The sequence below is a fragment of the Aquarana catesbeiana genome, linkage group LG08 (assembly GCF_042186555.1).
Source record: "Aquarana catesbeiana isolate 2022-GZ linkage group LG08, ASM4218655v1, whole genome shotgun sequence".
Lineage (NCBI taxonomy): Eukaryota > Metazoa > Chordata > Amphibia > Anura > Ranidae > Aquarana > Aquarana catesbeiana.
Window position 1 is genome coordinate 301,655,453 of NC_133331.1, and position 19,258 is coordinate 301,674,710.

The window sequence follows — 19,258 nt, forward strand, 5'->3', positions numbered from 1 at the left end:
TTTTGGGATATTTGTCTGGGCCTTAGTTGCTCCCTATTTTTCCAGGGATTTTGGGGTGTTCTACCTTGTGATTGCTCCCTATTTACCTGTGTAGGCCCCCGGGGCCAATCACACTGGTGAGGGTCTACCCTTAGGTTTAAATCTGACCCGTGGGAGATACACCCTATAGTTTCTTTCAAACTTTGGGCCAGGATCCCATGGGTGGTACTCCCGAGGTGATCTTTGCTCCCCCCTTCTATTTGGTGGGGTACCTGGTCTCCTGCTAGGGAAACTCTTTGGCACGTCTCCTCTGACTATGTCAGCGTATGTCTTTTTCTGGGTTTCAACATGTACTGATTTAGGAGATACATGAATTTCATTCACAAATTTATTTGAGGGCTCAGGCCCCCCTTTGTTTGCTCCAGTCTGTTGGATAGAATACAAATTGTTACTCTCTTTTACCAATGACTCCGGTGAACACCCCCCTTTGTAATCTTTTGCTAAACTCACTTTTATGTAGTTAGGTAGGGCCTTTAAAGATGTGGATTTAAACTCAGGGTGGTTGTGATCTGGCTCCTTTTCTGCTACGTGGGAAGCACTTTTGAGCACAGCCAGATTTTCGAGGCCTAAAACTGATAGGGTATTTTCATAGGTCTCGATGTGGTCAATAACGCACATGGATCCCTCTTCCTTAAAGACTGGGACAACATAATTTACAAATTTTATTATTTCTGAGGTGTCTTGTTTAGGGGTGTCTGGCTTTTTCTCTGATCCCAAAGAGAATTGATTAGATCCCCTTTCATGTGGTGGTTCACTTTTTACCCCCGTTTGCTCTACAGATGGCTTGGGATAGGATATTGGTTCTTTTTCTGATTCCTCCCCATTGTCTGATTCCCAACTTTCATATTCAGAATCAGATTCAGAGTCAGATTTTGAAGTACTGTCAGACTCGTCACTAAAGACTGGGACAGCATCATTTACAAATTTGATTGTTTTTGCGGGGTCTTGGTTAGGGGTGTCTGTCTTTTTCTCTGATCCCAAAGAAAACTGGTTAGATCCCCTTTCATGTGGTACTTCACTTTTTACCCCCCTTTGCTCTACAGATGGCTTGGCGTAGGATATTGATTCTTTTTCCGATTCCTCCTCATCGTCTGACTCCCAACCTTCATATTCAGAATCAGAGTCAGAATCAGATTCAGAGTCAGATTCTGAAGTACTATCAAACTCGTCCCTTTTAGGGTTAAGCATCTGAGCATCACCCTGGGGCACAAACTTCAGTTGTTCTTTTAATTCTACTGATTGCTTAATTAAGGATTCCTGTCCTGACCTAAGCTGATTTGTTTCTTCTTTTAAATTTCCACTGCATATTACTCGGCAACTTGCTAAATTTCCGCTGCCTATTACTTGGCAACTTTCGTCAGGAGACTCGTTTTCCTGCAGAAAACTCTCCATCCCCTCTATTAATTGTTCCCATACTTTCCTTGCTTGGTGATACTTGTCCTGCATTATTTTAGTTTTCTTTTGCAACTGTTCTATTTCATCTTGTATTGTCATAGACTCGTGATAACGATCTGCCTTGTCATTGGTCTCCTTTCTATTTTTAGTAAGTTCCCATTCCTTTTCTATTAAACTGGGCTGGGTTTCTAAGATATCACTCTCCTTTTGGGTATTTTGACGTTTAAACTCTCTATGAAGATACAGCAGGATAATACATAATTCCAAAAGAAGGTGATCAAGCCTTTTTATTCCCTTTGTCTTAGAGAAGCTGTCTGTGAGTTCATCACTTTGACCTTCCGCGTTCCACATGTCTTTCATTAACTGACTGGCGCGGCTTTTACGGTCTTTAATGTATGCTTCTAGACCAATCTCATTAGACAAACTTTTTCTGACCTGATCCATCATTTCAGTTTTAGAAATTATTTCCAACATTTCCTGTACATGTACCAATTTTCTCTGAGTACTCATACTACCACTAAGGGCTGACTCTTGATAATCCCCCCCAGCATGAAATTCACTTTGACCAGACATTTTTTTTTTTTTTGGCAAACAAAAAAAAATTAATAATTAAAATTTTCATGCAAAGTATTATGTATGTCACCACCATAACTATGATTGATCTTGTACAAAACATCGACGTTATCTCAGCAGTGCCTCCATTATGTCGTGAATTTTCAGTCAGAATAAGTTGTGCCTTTTTAAGGACAGGTTTCCCGCACAATAATTATCCTTGAGTAATTTTTAACAAAGATATTTTTAAGATACAAAATCAATCAGTATGACACAGTCTATACTTGTGAAACTTATTCACGGAGACGTGTGGTCACACAAAATAGAAATTTTATTGGTAAACAAACACAAATAATCACATGAAATTAAGATACCGATTGCGTTACATGAACGTCTTGAAAATCAATAAAAACACTTGCAAAAATGGGCGTACCGTCCCTTTGACATAATACCACCATGATAACTTCTCGGTAGAATCAATAACCTTGTGAACCTGACAATTAAACAGAACATCTGTATTTCACACGTACAACCGTTACTTTGCTGCAGGTAAGTAAGTGGTTAAAATTGTGAAATAAATTAGACGTTTGCTTTGTCAATAAATGTGGCAACTATGCAAAAAGAAAAATATAATGGAAAAATCTGAATCTTTAGAGAAAAATCTACAAGGCGGTTATTGATTCGGGAGAATGGTTATCAACTGTATAATATTCAATACATCAATATCTGTGAGAACATATCAATATTTGAGAGAACATACAAGATAAAATCAACATGATATAATTACACATTCCAGGATGGCTGCAGTTCCTATGGGCTAGTTACCAGAGTTAAAATGGCTGCCGTAGTTTCAAAATGGATACTCCTAAAGAGGATTTACTTCTTGTGACCTCCGAGTTCTAAGTATTAGGTGTTGAGGAATTTTCATGAATGTAAAGAGATGTATTCATGCATGGTGCATGAGTGTCAGTCTGGGAGTGTGTGTGTCTCCCAGTGTCCCCCCTCAGGGTGGATCCCTGAGCTCTCCCCCCTGAGCTCTCTCCTCCTTCTGTTCGTTGGTCCTGTCTCCCCTCTTCCTTGCCTCTAAATACCATTTCAGATAATAAGACCATAAAAATTATAATGGCTCTGCCCAAAAGGAGGTGGCTCACTTCCCATTGGGTTAGGAGACGTAATGATTAACTTCCTCTGGAAATGTATTGAGTTCAAATAATACCACCTTCAACCACCAGGTGTCTCACACGTGTTTTGAGTCCATCCTTTTAAATTAATACGTTCTATTTTCATAAGGTGTATAATGGTAAGGATAAGTATATACCTTTAAATATTCTGGTACTCGGTCTAATGTAAAATACACTCAGTATAAGTTTGATTAATCATCATTACATAACTTGGTTATATAAATGTATCTCTATAAATGTATATCTGTAAACTGGTCTATCTAGGAAATACACACATTGTTATATATTTCATCAATACTACATAAAACTGATTATCTATATGGATACCGGTATAACTTCTGGTATCTCTACTGAACATTTGTTTATCTTAAGTGTAGGCTACAATCTTATAAGATTATAATCATGATTATACGTTTTTCCTAATACAAATTCGTTACTTAAAACACTTCTACTTATAAAATCACACTTTCATATACATTTTCTTCATAGCAAAGTTGTTGGGTCCGCAGACGCCAACATTATAATGTCTCTGTGACCTACAATGTCAGAGATAGTTTAAAATGACTTATGATTACCTTATTGATACCTTATATTATTTTTGACTAGCACAATATTCAACTTTCACTAATGTGTTGAGAGGGACCTTGAACATTCTCACTGGGTGTATAGAACTGACTTGTTTGTCTAAACCATCCTAAAAGTTCATACAATGGGTTCTCTTAGCCAAGGTGTTAGCTATTTAAACAGTTCTCCCCTCAAACACAATGAGTGAGGCTATCTCTATGCTATAAAAGCCTATGTCACCTTGTGTCCTTTGGCAGATTTCGTTTATTCACAATACCATGTAAATATCTCCTTGTTTTGTGACAGGAATAGTCTTTGTTCCAACAGCTTCCTTTACAATACATGCTTGTAAAAGTCTTCAATATTTGAGGTAGTAGAGAAAGGCTTGGTCAAACATGAGAATGTCCATTTTATCCTAAAAGTCCCCAAGAGGGCAACAGTTCAACTATTTAACATCACAGTTCATCTACTTGGTGAGGCCTAAGCATCTCTCATGTTTCTGCCAGTAAATATAAAATATATTTCTTCATGAATTCACAACAGGACGCAGGGGGACATGGAGGACAAAATGGATCGGGACCCAGAGGACAAGGGGAGCACAGAGGAGGATCCAGGGAGCACACAGGAGGAGCAAAGAGGGGGACAGCCTGGGGGGGTGATTGGTGCGGCAGTGGGGGCAGTTACAAGCACCAATCTCCCTGACAGCCGCGGGAGGGATAGAAACAGAAGCAGCTGTCAGAAAAGCTATACAGGGAGTGTTGTTGCTTCCAACTCCCTAGTATCGGTCAGTGGCAGAACTACCAGAGTCGCAGCAGTCGCACTTGCGACTGGGCCCTGGCATTCCGCCACTGTCGGGGCCCCAGCGGGGTTGCCAATCGCATAGCTCTGAGCAGAGAGCGTGTATCTTTTATACAGCTCACAGCCATCATTGACAGTACTCCCTCTCTCCTCTCTTGCACGATCTGCTCCATTTTCAACCACCCCCTCTCTGTCCTGTGTGAGCTTGTTAGCTTCACACTTGACTTCCCGCAGAGTACACACAGGAGAGGGAGGGGGGTCGGAGAAGGAGCAGATCGTGCAAGAGAGGAGAGAGGGAGAACTGTCAATAACCGATAAGCACTTATGGGAGGCACTAATGGGCACTGATAGGTGGGATTGATAGACACTGATAGGCAGCACTGATGGGCACTGAAAGGGCGGCATTGATGGGCACTGAGAGGCAGCATGGATGGGCACTGTAAGGCAGCATGGATGAGTTGTGATAGGCAGCACTGTTGAGTTGTGATAGGCAGCACTGATGGGTTGTGATAGACAGCACTGATGGGCACTGGTAGGCGGCATGGATGGATACTGATAGGCGGCATTGATGGCACTGATAGGTGGCACTGATAGGCAGAATTGATGGGCACTGAAATGCAGGATTGATAAGTGGCGTTGATGAGCACTGATAGGTGGCATTGATGAGCACTGATAGATGGCACTGATAGGCAGAATTGTTGGGCACTGTTAGGCAGCATTGATGAGCACTGATACGCATCAATGCCACCTGTACATACTGCCCCCATCATACCCTCCGCACTCCTCTCCTGCACATACTGCCCCATCATACCCTCGGCACTCCTCTCCTGTACATACTGCCCCCATCATACCCTCGGCACTCCTCTCCTGTGCATACTGCCCCCATCATACCCTCGGCACTCCTCTCCTGTACATACCGCCTCCATCATAACCTCCGCACTCCTCTCCTGTACATACCGCCCCTATCATACTCTCTGAACTCCTCTCCTGCACATACTGCCCCCATCATACCCTCCGCACTCCTCTCCTGTAATACCGCCCCATCATACCCTCCGCACTCTTCTCCTGCACATACTGCCCTCATCATACCCTCCGCACTCCTCTCCTGCACATACTGCCCCCATTATACCCTCCGCACTACTCTCCTGCACATACTGCCCCCATCATACCCGCCGCACTACTCTCCTGCACATACTGCCCCCATCATACCCTCCGCACTCCTCTCCTGTACATACTGCCCCCATCATACCCTCCACACTCCTCTCCTGTACATACCACCCCATTATACCTTCCACACTCCTCTCCTGCACACACCGCCCCCCATCATACCCTCCACACTCCTCTTCTGCACATAATGCCCCCATCATACCCTCCGCACTCCTCTCCTGTACATACTGCCCCTATCAAACCCTCCGCACTCCTCTCCTGTACATACTACCCCTATCATACCATCTGCATACCTCTCCTGTACATACTGCCTTATCATGCCCTCCCTACTCCTCTCCTGTACATACTACCCCTATCATACCATCCGCATTCCTCTCCTGTACATACTGCCCCCATCATACCCTCTGCACTCCTCTCCTGTACATACCACCCCCATCATACCCTCCACACTCCTCTCCTGTACATACCACCCCCCATCATACCCTCCGCGCTCCTCTCCTGTACATACTGCCCCCATCATACCCTCCGAACTCCTCTCCTGTACATACTGCCCCCCATCAAACCCTCCAGAAATGTTATTTAATCACAAAACTATATGTATAGTATATAGTGTATACTACATAAAAAAATGCTCTTCATTGCATTGTACAGAGGTAATGAATTTAATGTACTACAAACAAATATATATTTGCCGTGCGCTGCTAATGTGTTCAGGTTTGGCTTGAAGAAAAGGTGGCAACCCTAAAATCGGGACTGTTGGCAAGTATGATATAATAGAGTCTGAGCCTACTTGTGTATACAGCACACATGTATTCCACTCACAGCATACTCCTTCATTACAGAGGAACAAATGAGAGTCTTACAGACACATAGACACACAATGCAAGGGAGGAAAAAATATGTAAAGGAAAAACACAGCAATTCAGCTGAACATACTTAATTTTTCTGTGATTTGATCTGCAGTTTTTTTAAGATGGTCACCGGATCTGGTGATTCGTATTTTTTAACCATTGCAATGTTATTTTATAATATTCACATAGTAAATATAGACGGGACTCCCCCTTTAATGACATTATTCTGAAGGTGGAGATCTTTTCGAATTATGAGTGGGACAGGAAGTGTGTGATTTGTTTGTACAGACACAGGAAGTGATACCACAACTAGGGAGGAAGTGGCATCAGGTGCAGATAGGAAGTGATAGACAGACAGGAAGTGAGGTATCTTATGTACAGGAAGTGATGTAGGGGTTTAAACAGGAAGTTCCGGGTGAAAGGTGAGCCAGGAAGAAGTAGAGAGAAGACGTTGGAAGTGGCCGCAGAGGAGGTAATAAGTTATTAATTTATATTTACACCCAGTAACCCCCCCGTCATGTCCGTCCTCTTCCTCCTCTTAGTCACTGTGATGTCTTTTATCTCCAGCAAATGATGATATACACATATATAGAGTATATTATAATCAATACAGTAACTGTACAGTCTGCTTCCATGTTCTACAGTAAGGATGAGCTCCGGCGCGTTCGCACAGCCCACATGCAGAGCCCGCCAGGAGGTCGGCACTGCGCTGCGCTAATCACAGGCAGTGAGACATTTCCCGATGTGCGGCTGCAGAGATCGAGAAATGTCTCACTGCCTGTGATTAGCGCAGTGCCGACTTTCTGGCGGGCTCAGCACGTGGGCTGTGCGAACATGCCGGAGCTCATCCTTATTCTACAGCACCACACAAACTGTTGGTGCTTTATAAAACATGTATAATAATAATAATATAGAAACATTACCTATATACTGTATAGTGTCTTCATAAATAGAACATTATTAATAACATTAACCACTTGACCTCCGGAAGATATGCCCCCCTTACTGACCAGGCCATTTTCTGTGATACAGCGCTGCATTACTTTAACTGACAATTGCGCAGACGTGTGACCCTGTACCCAAACAAAATGTATTTATTTACTTTTTTGCCCCACAAATAGAGCTTTCTTTTGGTGGCATTTGATCACCTCTGCTGGTTTTATTTTATAAAAACAAAAAGAACGACAATTTTGAAAACAATATTTTTTTACTTTCTGTTATAAAACATATCCACCAAAAAAATTTTAAAAAATTTAATTTCTTCATAAATTTAGGCAAATATGTATTTTGCTACATATTTTTGGTAAAATAAAAATATCAATATGCCTGAATTATAGATTGGTTTGCGCAAAAGTTATAGCGTCTACAAACTATGGGATTTTTTTTTTTTTTTTTACTAGTAATGGCGGCGATCAGCGACTTATAGCGGGACTGTGAAATTGCCAGGAAACTAACTGCCACTTTTGACACTTTTTGGGGACCAATGACACTAAGTCCCCTTTTACACTGGGGCGGTTTGCAGGCGTTATTGCGCTAAAAATACCGCCTGCAAACCGCCCCTAAACAGCCTCCGCTGTTTGTTTAGTGTGAAAGCCCGAGGGCTTTCACACTGAAGCGGTGCGCTGGCAGGACGGTAAAAAAAAGTCCTGCGAGCCGCATCTTTGGAGCGCCGCTCCTGCCCATTAAAATCAATGGGACAGCGCGGCTATACCGCGGCAATATCGCGGCTATAGCCGTGCTGTACGAGCGGTTTTAACCCTTTTTCGCCTGCCAGTGGGGGTTAAAACCGCACCGCTAGCGGCCGAATACAGCCGCAAAAACGACGGTAAAACAGCGCTAAAAACATCGCTGTTTTACCAGCGACGCCCCCACCGCCCCAGTGTGAAAGGGGCCTAATACAGTGATAGTGCAGTATTTTTTAGCACTGATCACCGTATTAATAACACTAGAGAATACAGTGGCAGTCTTTACAACTTTTTATCTCGCACAGTATTTGCGCAGTTTCGGGCTTTAAAAAAAATAAAGCGGTAAAGTTAGTCCAATTTTTTTTTTTGCATAATGTGAAAGATGATGTTACGCCGAGTAAATAGATAACATGTCAATCTTCAAAATTGCACATGCTCGTGGAATGGCGCCAAACTTCGGTACTAAAATATCCCCATAGGCGACGTTTTAAATTTTTTTACTGGTTACATGTTTTGAGTTACAGAGGGGGGCTAGAATTATTTTACCACTACTGACCCACGTCAATTTTGAGAAAGCTGCAGTCCATTTGGATTAATTATACACATCTTTGGCGCTGTTAAAACTTTTTTGCACAACCTCTATTAACTATCCTGGTTAAAAAAAATAAATAAATGTGTATACTTGTCCACTTCCTGCCCATTCTGGTCAGTAACGTGATTCGAGTTCCATGTTTCATCCAGCAGAAGCTTCAGGGGAGAGGAGGGACCACTGACAGTGGCTTCACCATGGAAGCCTATAGGTGATGTAATGGCTCCTGGCTTTCACAGCCATATGTGGGTACTTTCTCTATTCCCCTGCAAATGACATTGTATGACAAAGGGGATCCTGTGACCGGACCAATGTGGGCTGAAAATAGGTAAGTATATATGTCTTTTTTACACAGGTTCGTTAGTACAGTTGTTAGGAGGGGGAGGGAGCATTTTTAAGACTAGTTAGGCTTTAGCTGGAATTCTACGTTCAACCTCACCCTGAAAATCATCTACCTGCTTACTGGGGAGGTGAGGAGGATTCTGGGAGGTCACATGACATCACTCTTATCTCTATTAATAAAACACAGACCTGACTGGAGAGGTGAGGAGGATTCTGGGAGGTCACATGACATCACTCTTATCTCTATTAATAAAACACAGACCTGACTGGAGAGGTGAGGAGGATTCTGGAAGGTCACATGACATCAGTCATCTCTATTAATAAAACACAACCATGACCAGGGAAGTGAAGAGGATTCTGGGACATTAGTGTTGTTCTTTCAATGCAGAGTTTTCCTCCGGTAAAGTCTGGTGACCATTTTGCCATTACAGTGCCTTCACCTCATTCCCTGAAACATCAGAGAATCAATGACTAGAAGATTCTAGAAGTCACCAAGAAGATCATTCATCTGCTGATAGGAGAGGTGAGCGGTGCCGGGAATTCTGGGACATTATCCAGTAACAGACAAGGGATGTGTCTGGATGGTGACTGTATCATTGTGTGTGTCAGGTTCCTATAAGGTGTCAGGAGGTCACTGTCTATTTCTCCATGGAGGAGTGGGAGTATTTAGAAGGACACAAGGATCTCTACAAGGACATCATGATGGAGAATCAGCCGCCCCTCACATCACCGGGTAAGAGGAGACTTTATTGTAAAGGAGAGAGCAGTATGGAGGGTCCACCTAGATCCCCCATCATCTGATAAACACATAGAAACAACGTATTCAGTCAGTGTGTGTGTTTCCTACAGATGGATCCAGTAATGGGAACCCACCAGAGAGATGTCCTCCTCCTCTGTATTCCCGGGATTCCACACAGGAAGGTCACACCATCCCTCACCTTCATCAGGTAGGTGGGACTGAGCAACTAGGACTCAAATACGTTGTGGAATTCTACACTTTGAGATAATTCTTCTATATCATCTCGATTCCTTTTACAAATCCATTCTATCATGTTTGGGGTTTAGGGTGAAGAACTGAAAGACATCAAAGTTGAGGTTAAAGTAGAAAAAGAAGAGATGTTTGAGGATCAGCAGTCTATGGAGGAAGGTGACACACAAGAGAGATGTCCCCGTCCTCTGTATTCCCGGGATTCCACACAGGAAGGTCAAAGCATCCCTCACCATCATCAGGTAGGTGGGACTGAGCAACTAGAACATAAATCTAAGCTATGAGAGGACATGTTCCATTTTACACATATATTCTACTATCTTTGGGGTTTAGGATGAGGAACTGAAAGACATTAAAGCTGAGATTAAAAGGGAAGAAGAAGAGATGTCAATGAGTGGAGCTCAGCAGTCTATGGGAGGGGGAGGTCCTCTGTATTCCCAGGATTCCACACAGGAAGATCACACCATCCCTCACATTCATCAGGTAGATAGGACCGAGCAATTGGAACTCATATGTATTCTAAGCTATGAGATGATATTTTTCTATATAATGTCTTGCTCCATTTTATAAATGTATTTTATCATCTTTGGGGTTTAGGGCGAGAGATGTCCCCTTCCTCTATATTCCCAGGATTCCATACAGGAGGATCACACCATCCCTCACCAGGATCAGGTAGGTGGGGCTGGACATGTAGACCTAAATATGCATTCTAAGCTATGAGAGGACATTATTTTTTTTAGATTCTTGTTTTAATGCTTACTTCTACATCTTTGGTTTCTAGCTCATTCTCTTTTTTTATTTTTAATCAATATACGTTCCTTTTTTCTGTGGCTGTTAAGTCCAGTCACATTTCATTGTGGGTCCTCTTCCTCCTTGTGTTCTTCCAATGGGGGTTCATACTGAATGACATGGTGCTGTTCTTTGCTCCTGTAAGTCCAGGCTGATGTGATGATGTCCCCATAGGGACTGGGTCCCGGGTTTCCTGGGCTCACAGGAAATTGGCAGTAGACCTTATTTTTCTCTACTTCAGATCAGTAATACCTGCTGGTCTTGTCCCTCCCCCAGTCTGTGACTGGACAGTGACAGGAGAAACAGCAGACTGATGAGCTCATCTCTCTGTCACTCTGCTCCCTCCTGCTATCAGTTCTTGTTAAAATTTCAGCACAGCTGATTGGTCACTTGTTCTGTTTCCCCCTCTCCCAGTCTGAGCTCTTATGTTCAGGGAGTACAAGAGCCTGATACCAAGTCATGTTTAGGTACTTACACCGCTTACATTTATTAAAAAAAAAAAAATACTAGATTAGGACCTAACCATAACCCCCCTCCTTCCCCCAAGGATACCTAACAGCCCCCCCATAAAAGTAATAGGGGGGGCCGACCATCCAACCATACCCCTCCATGAGGTAAACCAAGGGTTATGGTGCAGACCCCCTCCTCCCCTATACTAATGCCCAGGGGAGGGGAGGAGGGGAAAAAAAAACATAGCCCTATAGGTAACAGCCATGGGGCCTGTGCCCCTACTTACCTGGACTTGGCTGGCACCTGTGGCTCCTGCTCCCGCCACTGCCACTGACTCCATTTCGCACAGCCATCGCGACTTTTTAAAAAGAAACTCCCAGTCTCTTCGCCGTTGCGAAGACCGGATGTGTACACCAGCCAGGGCCCGCCCAACTCCTGCATTCTGCAGGCTGGAAGCCATGCACCCGACCGGAAGTCCCGTCCCTTCCGGAAATGAGATCACCCGCCATCGGAATCCGGAACTAATGAAAGCCCTGGAAGGATACGCCACTCCTGGCTCCACGTTCTGACAGACCCCCCCTGGCCGGCACCCAAGCCCTTGCCGAGCGGGGAGCAAAAGAATACCCCCCGCCTATCTGGGAGGATGCTGGGATGGCCCAAAGACCCCAGGGTCTAAGAAAAGGAAAAAGAAACAAAAAAACTCCCATGCAGAGGACCTCTGCCTGAATAGAGTGCAGCACATCCGTAGTTCCTCGCAGCGCTTCCACCATGGCGGAGGAAACACTACAACTGAGGTCATGGTGGAAGTGTCCTGCCTTTAAAAGACATTGATCGCAGTGTTTCCTAGGAAAGTGGGTGGAGCTGCGCTCTCTCCAGGTGCTGTCCTGAAAGAGGTTTTGAGAAAAACTTTTATTGATGTATTAGGTAATGGAAAGCTGCTGTCATTTTTCTTTCAGTTGACTTTAATAGATTTTTTTATTATTTAGGGTGAAGAGCGGATTAATATAAAAGCTGAGGTTAAAGAAGAAGAAGTAGAGACATATGTGGGGGGTGATCAGCTGTCCACGGAGGAGGTCGGGATGATTATGAAAAGTGAACAGGAAGAAATGTCTCTACTTATCAACACAAGTAAGTATAGGCACTATGGAAGAAGCGGGTCACAGTCTCATTTTACTTCTCAAACGCCTGCTTTTAATGCCAGTGGGAACTTAGCCTAACACATGTTGGCCACACATTTTATCCCTTGATCATCCTAGATGTTTACCCCTGTCCCAGCCAGCATCATTAGTACAGTGACAGTGCATATTGTTAGCACTGATCACTGTATTGGTGTCACTAGTTCCCAAAAATGTCAAAAGTGTCAGGTATCCGATTTTGTCCGTCACAATATCGCAGTCACGCTATAAGCCGACATTACTAGTAAAAAATAAAAAATGAATTAAAATTTCATAAATATATCACATAGTTTGTAGATGCTATAACGTTTGCGCAAACCACACCACATGAAAGCTCCATCTCCATTCCTCAATATAAGGCCATGTTCCCTACAAATGAGGAGGAGATACTGTACACCATATGAAAGGTCCATCTCCATTCCTCAATATAATGTCATGTTCCCAACAAATGAGGAGGAGATACTGTACACCATATGAAAGGTCCATCTCCATTCCTCAATATAAGGCCATGTTCCCAACAAATGAGGAGGAGATACTGTACACCATATGAAAGGTCCATCTCCATTCCTCAATATAACGTCATGTTCCCAACAAATGAGGAGGAGATACTGTACACCATATGAAAGGTCCATCTCCATTCCTCAATATAACATCATGTTTCCAGAAAATGCTATGACATCTCCATTACTCCCCATAGCCGTTATTAATGCAAAAATACATTTTACCCATTGTGTCTTAGTTGTTTTGGGTGTTTAATATCCTTTAACCAGAAATAAGTCACGAGCAGTCTGCAGAGGATCAGCAAAGCTGGGGGATACTACTGAACATGGGATCTGCTGAACGAGGGTACTAATAAGCTGGGGATCCTCTGAGTGGGGGTACTACTGAGTCAGGGTTCTACTGGGCCCCTTTAAAACAAATAGAAAATCAACACACAAAAGGCATTTGCCAAGCTTCAATAAAACTTCAAAAATCAGAACCCGTCACCACTTTTGTGTAACCGACATTTTTAGAAAAAAAATCATACTGGAGTCCATATATGATCTGCAAACTCTTTATAATTTAACAGCCAAATACAGACAATTCTATGTAGTAAAAAAAAAACACTAACGCGTCTTGGTTAAGGAAGCCTTTTTTTTATAGAAGGCCTTTATTGAACCAATTATTTTACACTTTTTTATTAAATAAATTGCAAAATTACATACAAAAGCCCATAATCTGGATCAACTAGATCCCATATATCAAAACATTAACAGATGTTGAGAAAGACAATTCTTTCCAATATTTTGTAGATCAATATAATTATGTCTTACCACCTATTCAGGAAAGGCATTTGTACTTGGATAACCATTACTTCACTTGGGCAAGAATCTACCCCAAAGCACGACAAACTAAACTCTAAAAAGAAAGGAAAAAAAGAGTAAGAAGCGACAGAAGAAGAGAAAGAAGAAAAAAAAAGGACATTTTTTTACAAACAAGTCTATCCATTTCTCCAACAGTCCATCTGGGGAACCGCCTCCCTAAATCAGAACCGCGTCATAGAATAAAAACTAATTACAAAAAAGACTATTTATAATAAAGATCCCAGATCACCAGAGCCCAAAAAATCAATCCAGGGAGACCATACAGCCATATACTTAGGATAGCATTCGTGTATATTCACGCATAATCCACGGAAGGGAGGACAAGGGGACAGGTGTTATTTGTTACTCAATAGTTACCCACTGTTTTGATTTACCGTTATAAAACCAATCCACTATTCTGGTCAATACAGATGCTATATGGTACATTTACATATGCGGTAGACCCGTTCCCCCCCCCCCCCTGTTTCCCGCTTTACTAAGATGTCCTAGCGGAGCCTAGCTGTGGAGTTCGGCCAGAGACACCTTAATAAGCTAGACTGTAATGAATGGAAGAACGCCCTCGGAAGTGCTATAGGTAACGTTTGATATACAGTAAATATAAAAAACAAGGTAGAATATCCATCTTGTATATCGCCATTCTCCCCAACTCTCTTTTCAGGAGGGTTTCCCCCTAGCCCCAAGTTGAAATTGACTAATCAAGGTTAGAGATGCGCCGAACTCCCCCTTGTTCGGTTTGCAGCAGAACATGCGAACAGGCAAAAAATTTGTTTGAACACGCGAACACCGTTAAAGTCTATGGGAAATGAACATGAATAATCTAAAGTTCTAATTTTAAAGGCTTATATGCAAGTTATTGTCATAAAAAGTGTTTAGGGACCTGGGTCCTGCCCCAGGGGACATGGATCAATGCAAAAAAAAGTTTTAAAAAATGGCCGTTTTTTCGGGAGCAGTGATTTTAATAATTCTTAAAGTCAAACAATATAAGTGTAATATTCCTTTAAATTTCATACCTGGGGGGTGTCTATAGTATGCCTGTAAAGGGGCGCATGTTTCCCGTTTTTAGAACAGTCTGACAGCAAAATGACATTTCTAAAGGAAAAAAAGTCATTTAAAAGTACTTGCGGCTATTAATGAATTATCGGTCCCGGCAATACACATAAAAGTCATTGAAAAAAACGGCATAGGTTTCCCCCACAGTCCATTACCAGGCCCTTTGGGTCTGGTATGAATATAAGGAGAACCCCGAACCAAAATTTTTAAAAAAATTGCGTGGGGGTACCCCCAAATTCTATACCAGGCCCTTCAGGTCTGGTAAGGATATTAAGGGGAACCCCGCGCCAAATTTTTTTTTAAAAATGGCGTGGCGTCCCCCTCAAAATCCATACCAGACTGTGGGGGGAATCCCATGCCGTTTTTTTCATTGACTTTTATGCGTATTGCCGGGACCGACAATTCATTAATAGCCACGAGTACTTTTAAATGACCCTTATCCTTGCCGAAGGAGTGGTATATAAAGCCATTATTTTTTGTATAAATTCCACCGGGAGACCTACTTGTTTCAGAGATGCTACCATAAACCTCCAATCCAAGCGATCAAAGGCCTTCTCCGCATCTAATGAAAGAAGGCTGTGAGATCGGCATTTCCACTTATTCCACTGATGGGGAGGAGGAGCTAAAACTCCAGTTATTTGTCATCTACTGAGATTTATTATATTTGTTTTACTTCTTTCCAACAGATGGATGTGATGTCAGGAATTCCTCGGAGAGACATCTTCTATTATCTGCTGATTGTAAGTCAGAAGATAATGTCATCACACAGGATCCTCCAGGAGGAAATCCAAATACACAAAATATACATCACAGACCTTCCTGTCCGGAGACATCAATGGATCCCTCTGATCAGGGGGAATCTTCTCATCAATCACATACTATGATTGTAAATATCCATGTAAGATCTCACACTGCAGATCGATCAACAGATCCTTCTAATGCCGAGGAATCTTCCTCACCCCATGATGGAGATCACCGAGGTGACAATCTATTCTCATGTTCAGAGTGCGGGAAATGTTTCAATCAGAAAGGAAATCTTTTGCGACATCAGAAATATCACACAGGTGACCTTCCCTATACATGTTCAGAGTGCGGGAAATCTTTCCTTAAGAAAAATCGTCTTGTTAGACATCAGAGAAATCACACTGGTGAGCGCCCCTATTCATGTTCAGAGTGCGGGAAATCTTTTACTCATAAAGAAGGCCTTGTTCTACATCAGAAAATTCACACGGGTGAACGTCCTTATTCATGTTCAGAGTGCGGGAAATCTTTCACTCGGAAAGGAGGCCTTGTTCTACATCAGAAAATTCACACAGGTGAGCGTCCTTATTCATGTTCAGAGTGCGGGAAATCTTTTAGTCAAAAAAAAGGCCTTGTTAAACATCACAGAATTCACACGGGTGAGCATCCATATTCATGTTCAGAGTGCGGGAAATCTTTCAAAAACAAGAGAGGTCTTTCTAAACATCACAAAATTCACACCGTTGAGCGTACCTATTCATGTTCAGAGTGCGGGAAATCTTTTACTCATAAAAAACGCCTTGTTAGACATCAGAAAATTCACACGGGTGAGCGTCCTTATTCATGTTCAGAGTGTGGGAAATCTTTCACTCAGAAAGGAGGCCTTGTTCTACATCAGACATTTCACACAGGTGAGCGTCCTTATTCATGTTCAGAGTGCGGGAAGTCTTTCACTCAGAAAGGAAGCCTTGTTCTACATCAGAAAATTCACATAGGTGAGCGTCCTTATTCATGTTCAGAGTGCGGGAAGTCTTTCACTCGTAAAGGAGACCTTGTTCTACATCAGAAAATTCACACAGGGGAGCGTCCTTACTCATGTTCAGAGTGCGGGAAAGCTTTTCTTAAAAAAACTGCTCTTCTTGATCATCAGCGAATTCACACGGGTGTGCGTCCTTATTTGTGTTCAGAGTGCGGGAAATCTTTCACTGATAAAGGAACCCTTGTTATACACCAGAGAATTCACACGGGTGAGCGTCCTTTTTCTTGTTCAGAGTGCGGGAAATCTTTCACTCAGAAAGGAGCCCTTGTTAGACATCAGAGAATTCACACGGGTAAACTTCCTTTTATATAAGTGCGGGACATTTTTCACTCATAAAGGACACCTGCAACACCAGAGAATTCACATGGTTAACCTTCCATATTTATGTTCAGAGTGTGGGCAATCTTTAGGAAAAATAATCTTGTTAAACAACACAAAATTCAGTGTAGTGTGGATGGTGGGAGGAGATCTGTCAGAGAATGTAGTGTGGATGGTGGAGGAGATCTGTCGGAGAATGTAGTGTGGATGGAGGGAGGAGAGCTGTCGGAGAATGTAGTGTGGATGGTGGAGGAGAGCTGTCGGAGAATGTAGTGTGGATGGTGGAGGAGAGCTGTCAAAGAATGTAGTGTAGATGGTGGAGGAGAGCTGTCGGAGAATGTAGTGTGGATGGTGGAGGAGAGCTGTCGGAGAATGTAGTGTGGATGGAGGGAGGAGAGCTGTCGGAGAATGTAGTGTGGATGGTGGAGGAGAGCTGTTGGAGAATGTAGTATAGATGGTGGAGGAGAGCTGTCGGAGAATGTAGTGTGGATGGTGGAGGAGAGCTGTCAGAGAATGTAGTGTGGATAGTGGGGGGAGAGCTGTCGGAGAATGTAGTGTGGATGGTGGGAGCTGTCGGAGAATGTAGTGTGGATGGTGGAGGAGATCTGTCGGAGAATGTAGTGTGGATGGTGGGAGGAGAGATGTCGGAGAATGTAGTGTGGATGGTGGAGGAGAACTGCCGGAGAATGTAGTGTGGATGGTGGGAGCTGTCGGAGAATGTAGTGTGGATGGTGGAGGAGATCTGTTGGAGAATGTAGTGTGGATGGTGGAGGAGAATGTAGTGTGGATGGTGAAGGAGAGCTGTCGGAGAGAGAATGTAGTGTGGATGGTGGGGGGAGAGCTGTCAGAGAATGTAGTGTGGATAGTGGGGGGAGAGCTGTCGGAGAATGTAGTGTGGATGGTGGAGGAGAACTGTCGGAGAATGTAGTGTGGATGGTGGGAGCTGTCGGAGAATGTAGTGTGGATGGTGGAGGAGATCTGTCGGAGAATGTAGTGTGGATGGTGGGAGGAGAGATGTCGGAGAATGTAGTGTGGATGGTGGAGGAGAACTGCCGGAGAATGTAGTGTGGATGGTGGGAGCTGTCGGAGAATGTAGTGTGGATGGTGGAGGAGATCTGTTGGAGAATGTAGTGTGGATGGTGGAGGAGAATGTAGTGTGGATGGTGAAGGAGAGCTGTCGGAGAGAGAATGTAGTGTGGATGGTGGGGGGAGAGCTGTCGGAGAATGTAGTGTGGATGATGGGAGGAGAGCTGTCGGAGAATGTAGTGTGGATGGTGGGAGGAGAGCTGTCGGAGAATGTAGTGTGGATGGTGGAGGAGAGCTGTCGGAGAATGTAGTGTGGATGGTGGAGGAGAGCTGTCGGAGAATGTAGTGTGGATGGTGGAGGAGAGCTGTCGGAGAATGTAGTGTGGATGGTGGAGGAGAGCTGTCGGAGAATGTAGTGTGGATGGTGGAGGAGAGCTGTCGGAGAATGTAGTGTGGATGGTGGAGGAGAACTGCCGGAGAATGTAGTGTGGATGGTGGGAGCTGTCGGAGAATGTAGTGTGGATGGTGGAGGAGATCTGTTGGAGAATGTAGTGTGGATGGTGGAGGAGAATGTAGTGTGGATGGTGAAGGAGAGCTGTCGGAGAGAGAATGTAGTGTGGATGGTGGGGGGAGAGCTGTCGGAGAATGTAGTGTGGATGATGGGAGGAGAGCTGTCGGAGAATGTAGTGTGGATGGTGGGAGGAGAGCTGTCGGAGAATGTAGTGTGGATGGTGGAGGAGAGCTGTCGGAGAATGTAGTGTGGATGGTGGAGGAGAGCTGTCGGAGAATGTAGTGTGGATGGTGGAGGAGAGCTGTCGGAGAATGTAGTGTGGATGGTGGAGGAGAGCTGTCGGAGAATGTAGTGTGGATGGTGGAGGAGAGCTGTCGGAGAATGTAGTGTGGATGGTGGAGGAGAGCTGTCAGAGAATGTAGTGTGGATGGTGGAGGAGAGCTGTTAGAGAATGTAGTGTGGAGGGTATTTACATCCAAATCCAAGTCGATTTGGATGTAAATACCCTCAAATTAAAGCTGAAAGTCTGCAGTTAAAGCACATCTTGTTCTTTTCATTTCAAATCCATTGTGGTGTTGTATAGAGCCAAAAAGATTAGAATTGTGTCGATGTCCCAATATTTATGGACCTCACTGTATAATGTA

The 19,258-nt window shown here is 43.5% G+C and overlaps 3 protein-coding genes across 3 annotated transcripts in view; all 3 read left to right on the plus strand.

Moving 5' to 3' along the window:
- Positions 1-17,274, plus strand: part of LOC141105042 (uncharacterized) — a 37,467-nt gene extending 20,193 nt beyond the window's left edge. The window contains exon 10 of the mRNA XM_073594836.1: positions 15,975-17,274. Coding sequence (XP_073450937.1) covers positions 15,975-17,071 — 1,097 coding nt within the window. The 3' untranslated portion in view covers positions 17,072-17,274. The remainder of the gene's footprint in view (positions 1-15,974) is intronic.
- LOC141106868 (uncharacterized) overlaps positions 1-19,258 on the plus strand; it is a 210,441-nt gene that overhangs the window by 126,658 nt on the left and 64,525 nt on the right.
- LOC141105037 (uncharacterized) lies at positions 6,940-12,833 on the plus strand. Its single transcript, XM_073594832.1, has 8 exons — positions 6,940-7,019; positions 9,595-9,686; positions 9,773-9,896; positions 10,013-10,110; positions 10,229-10,393; positions 10,485-10,634; positions 10,749-10,823; positions 12,377-12,833. The coding sequence occupies exons 3-8, from the start codon at positions 9,812-9,814 to the stop codon at positions 12,605-12,607; spliced, it is 804 nt and encodes a 267-aa protein (XP_073450933.1). The 5' UTR covers positions 6,940-7,019; positions 9,595-9,686; positions 9,773-9,811; the 3' UTR covers positions 12,608-12,833.

What these genes read in the sequence shown, in the direction of transcription:
- LOC141105037 (XM_073594832.1), top strand. Translation starts at nt 9,812, where the DNA reads ATGGAGGAGTGGGAGTATTTAGAAGGACACAAGGATCTCTACAAGGAC. An exon ending in CCATCCCTCACATTCATCAG is followed by an intron (nt 10,635 to 10,748) that starts GTAGATAGGACC and finishes TTTGGGGTTTAG; the next exon opens with GGCGAGAGATGTCCCCTTCC. An exon ending in CCATCCCTCACCAGGATCAG is followed by an intron (nt 10,824 to 12,376) that starts GTAGGTGGGGCT and finishes TTTATTATTTAG; the next exon opens with GGTGAAGAGCGGATTAATAT.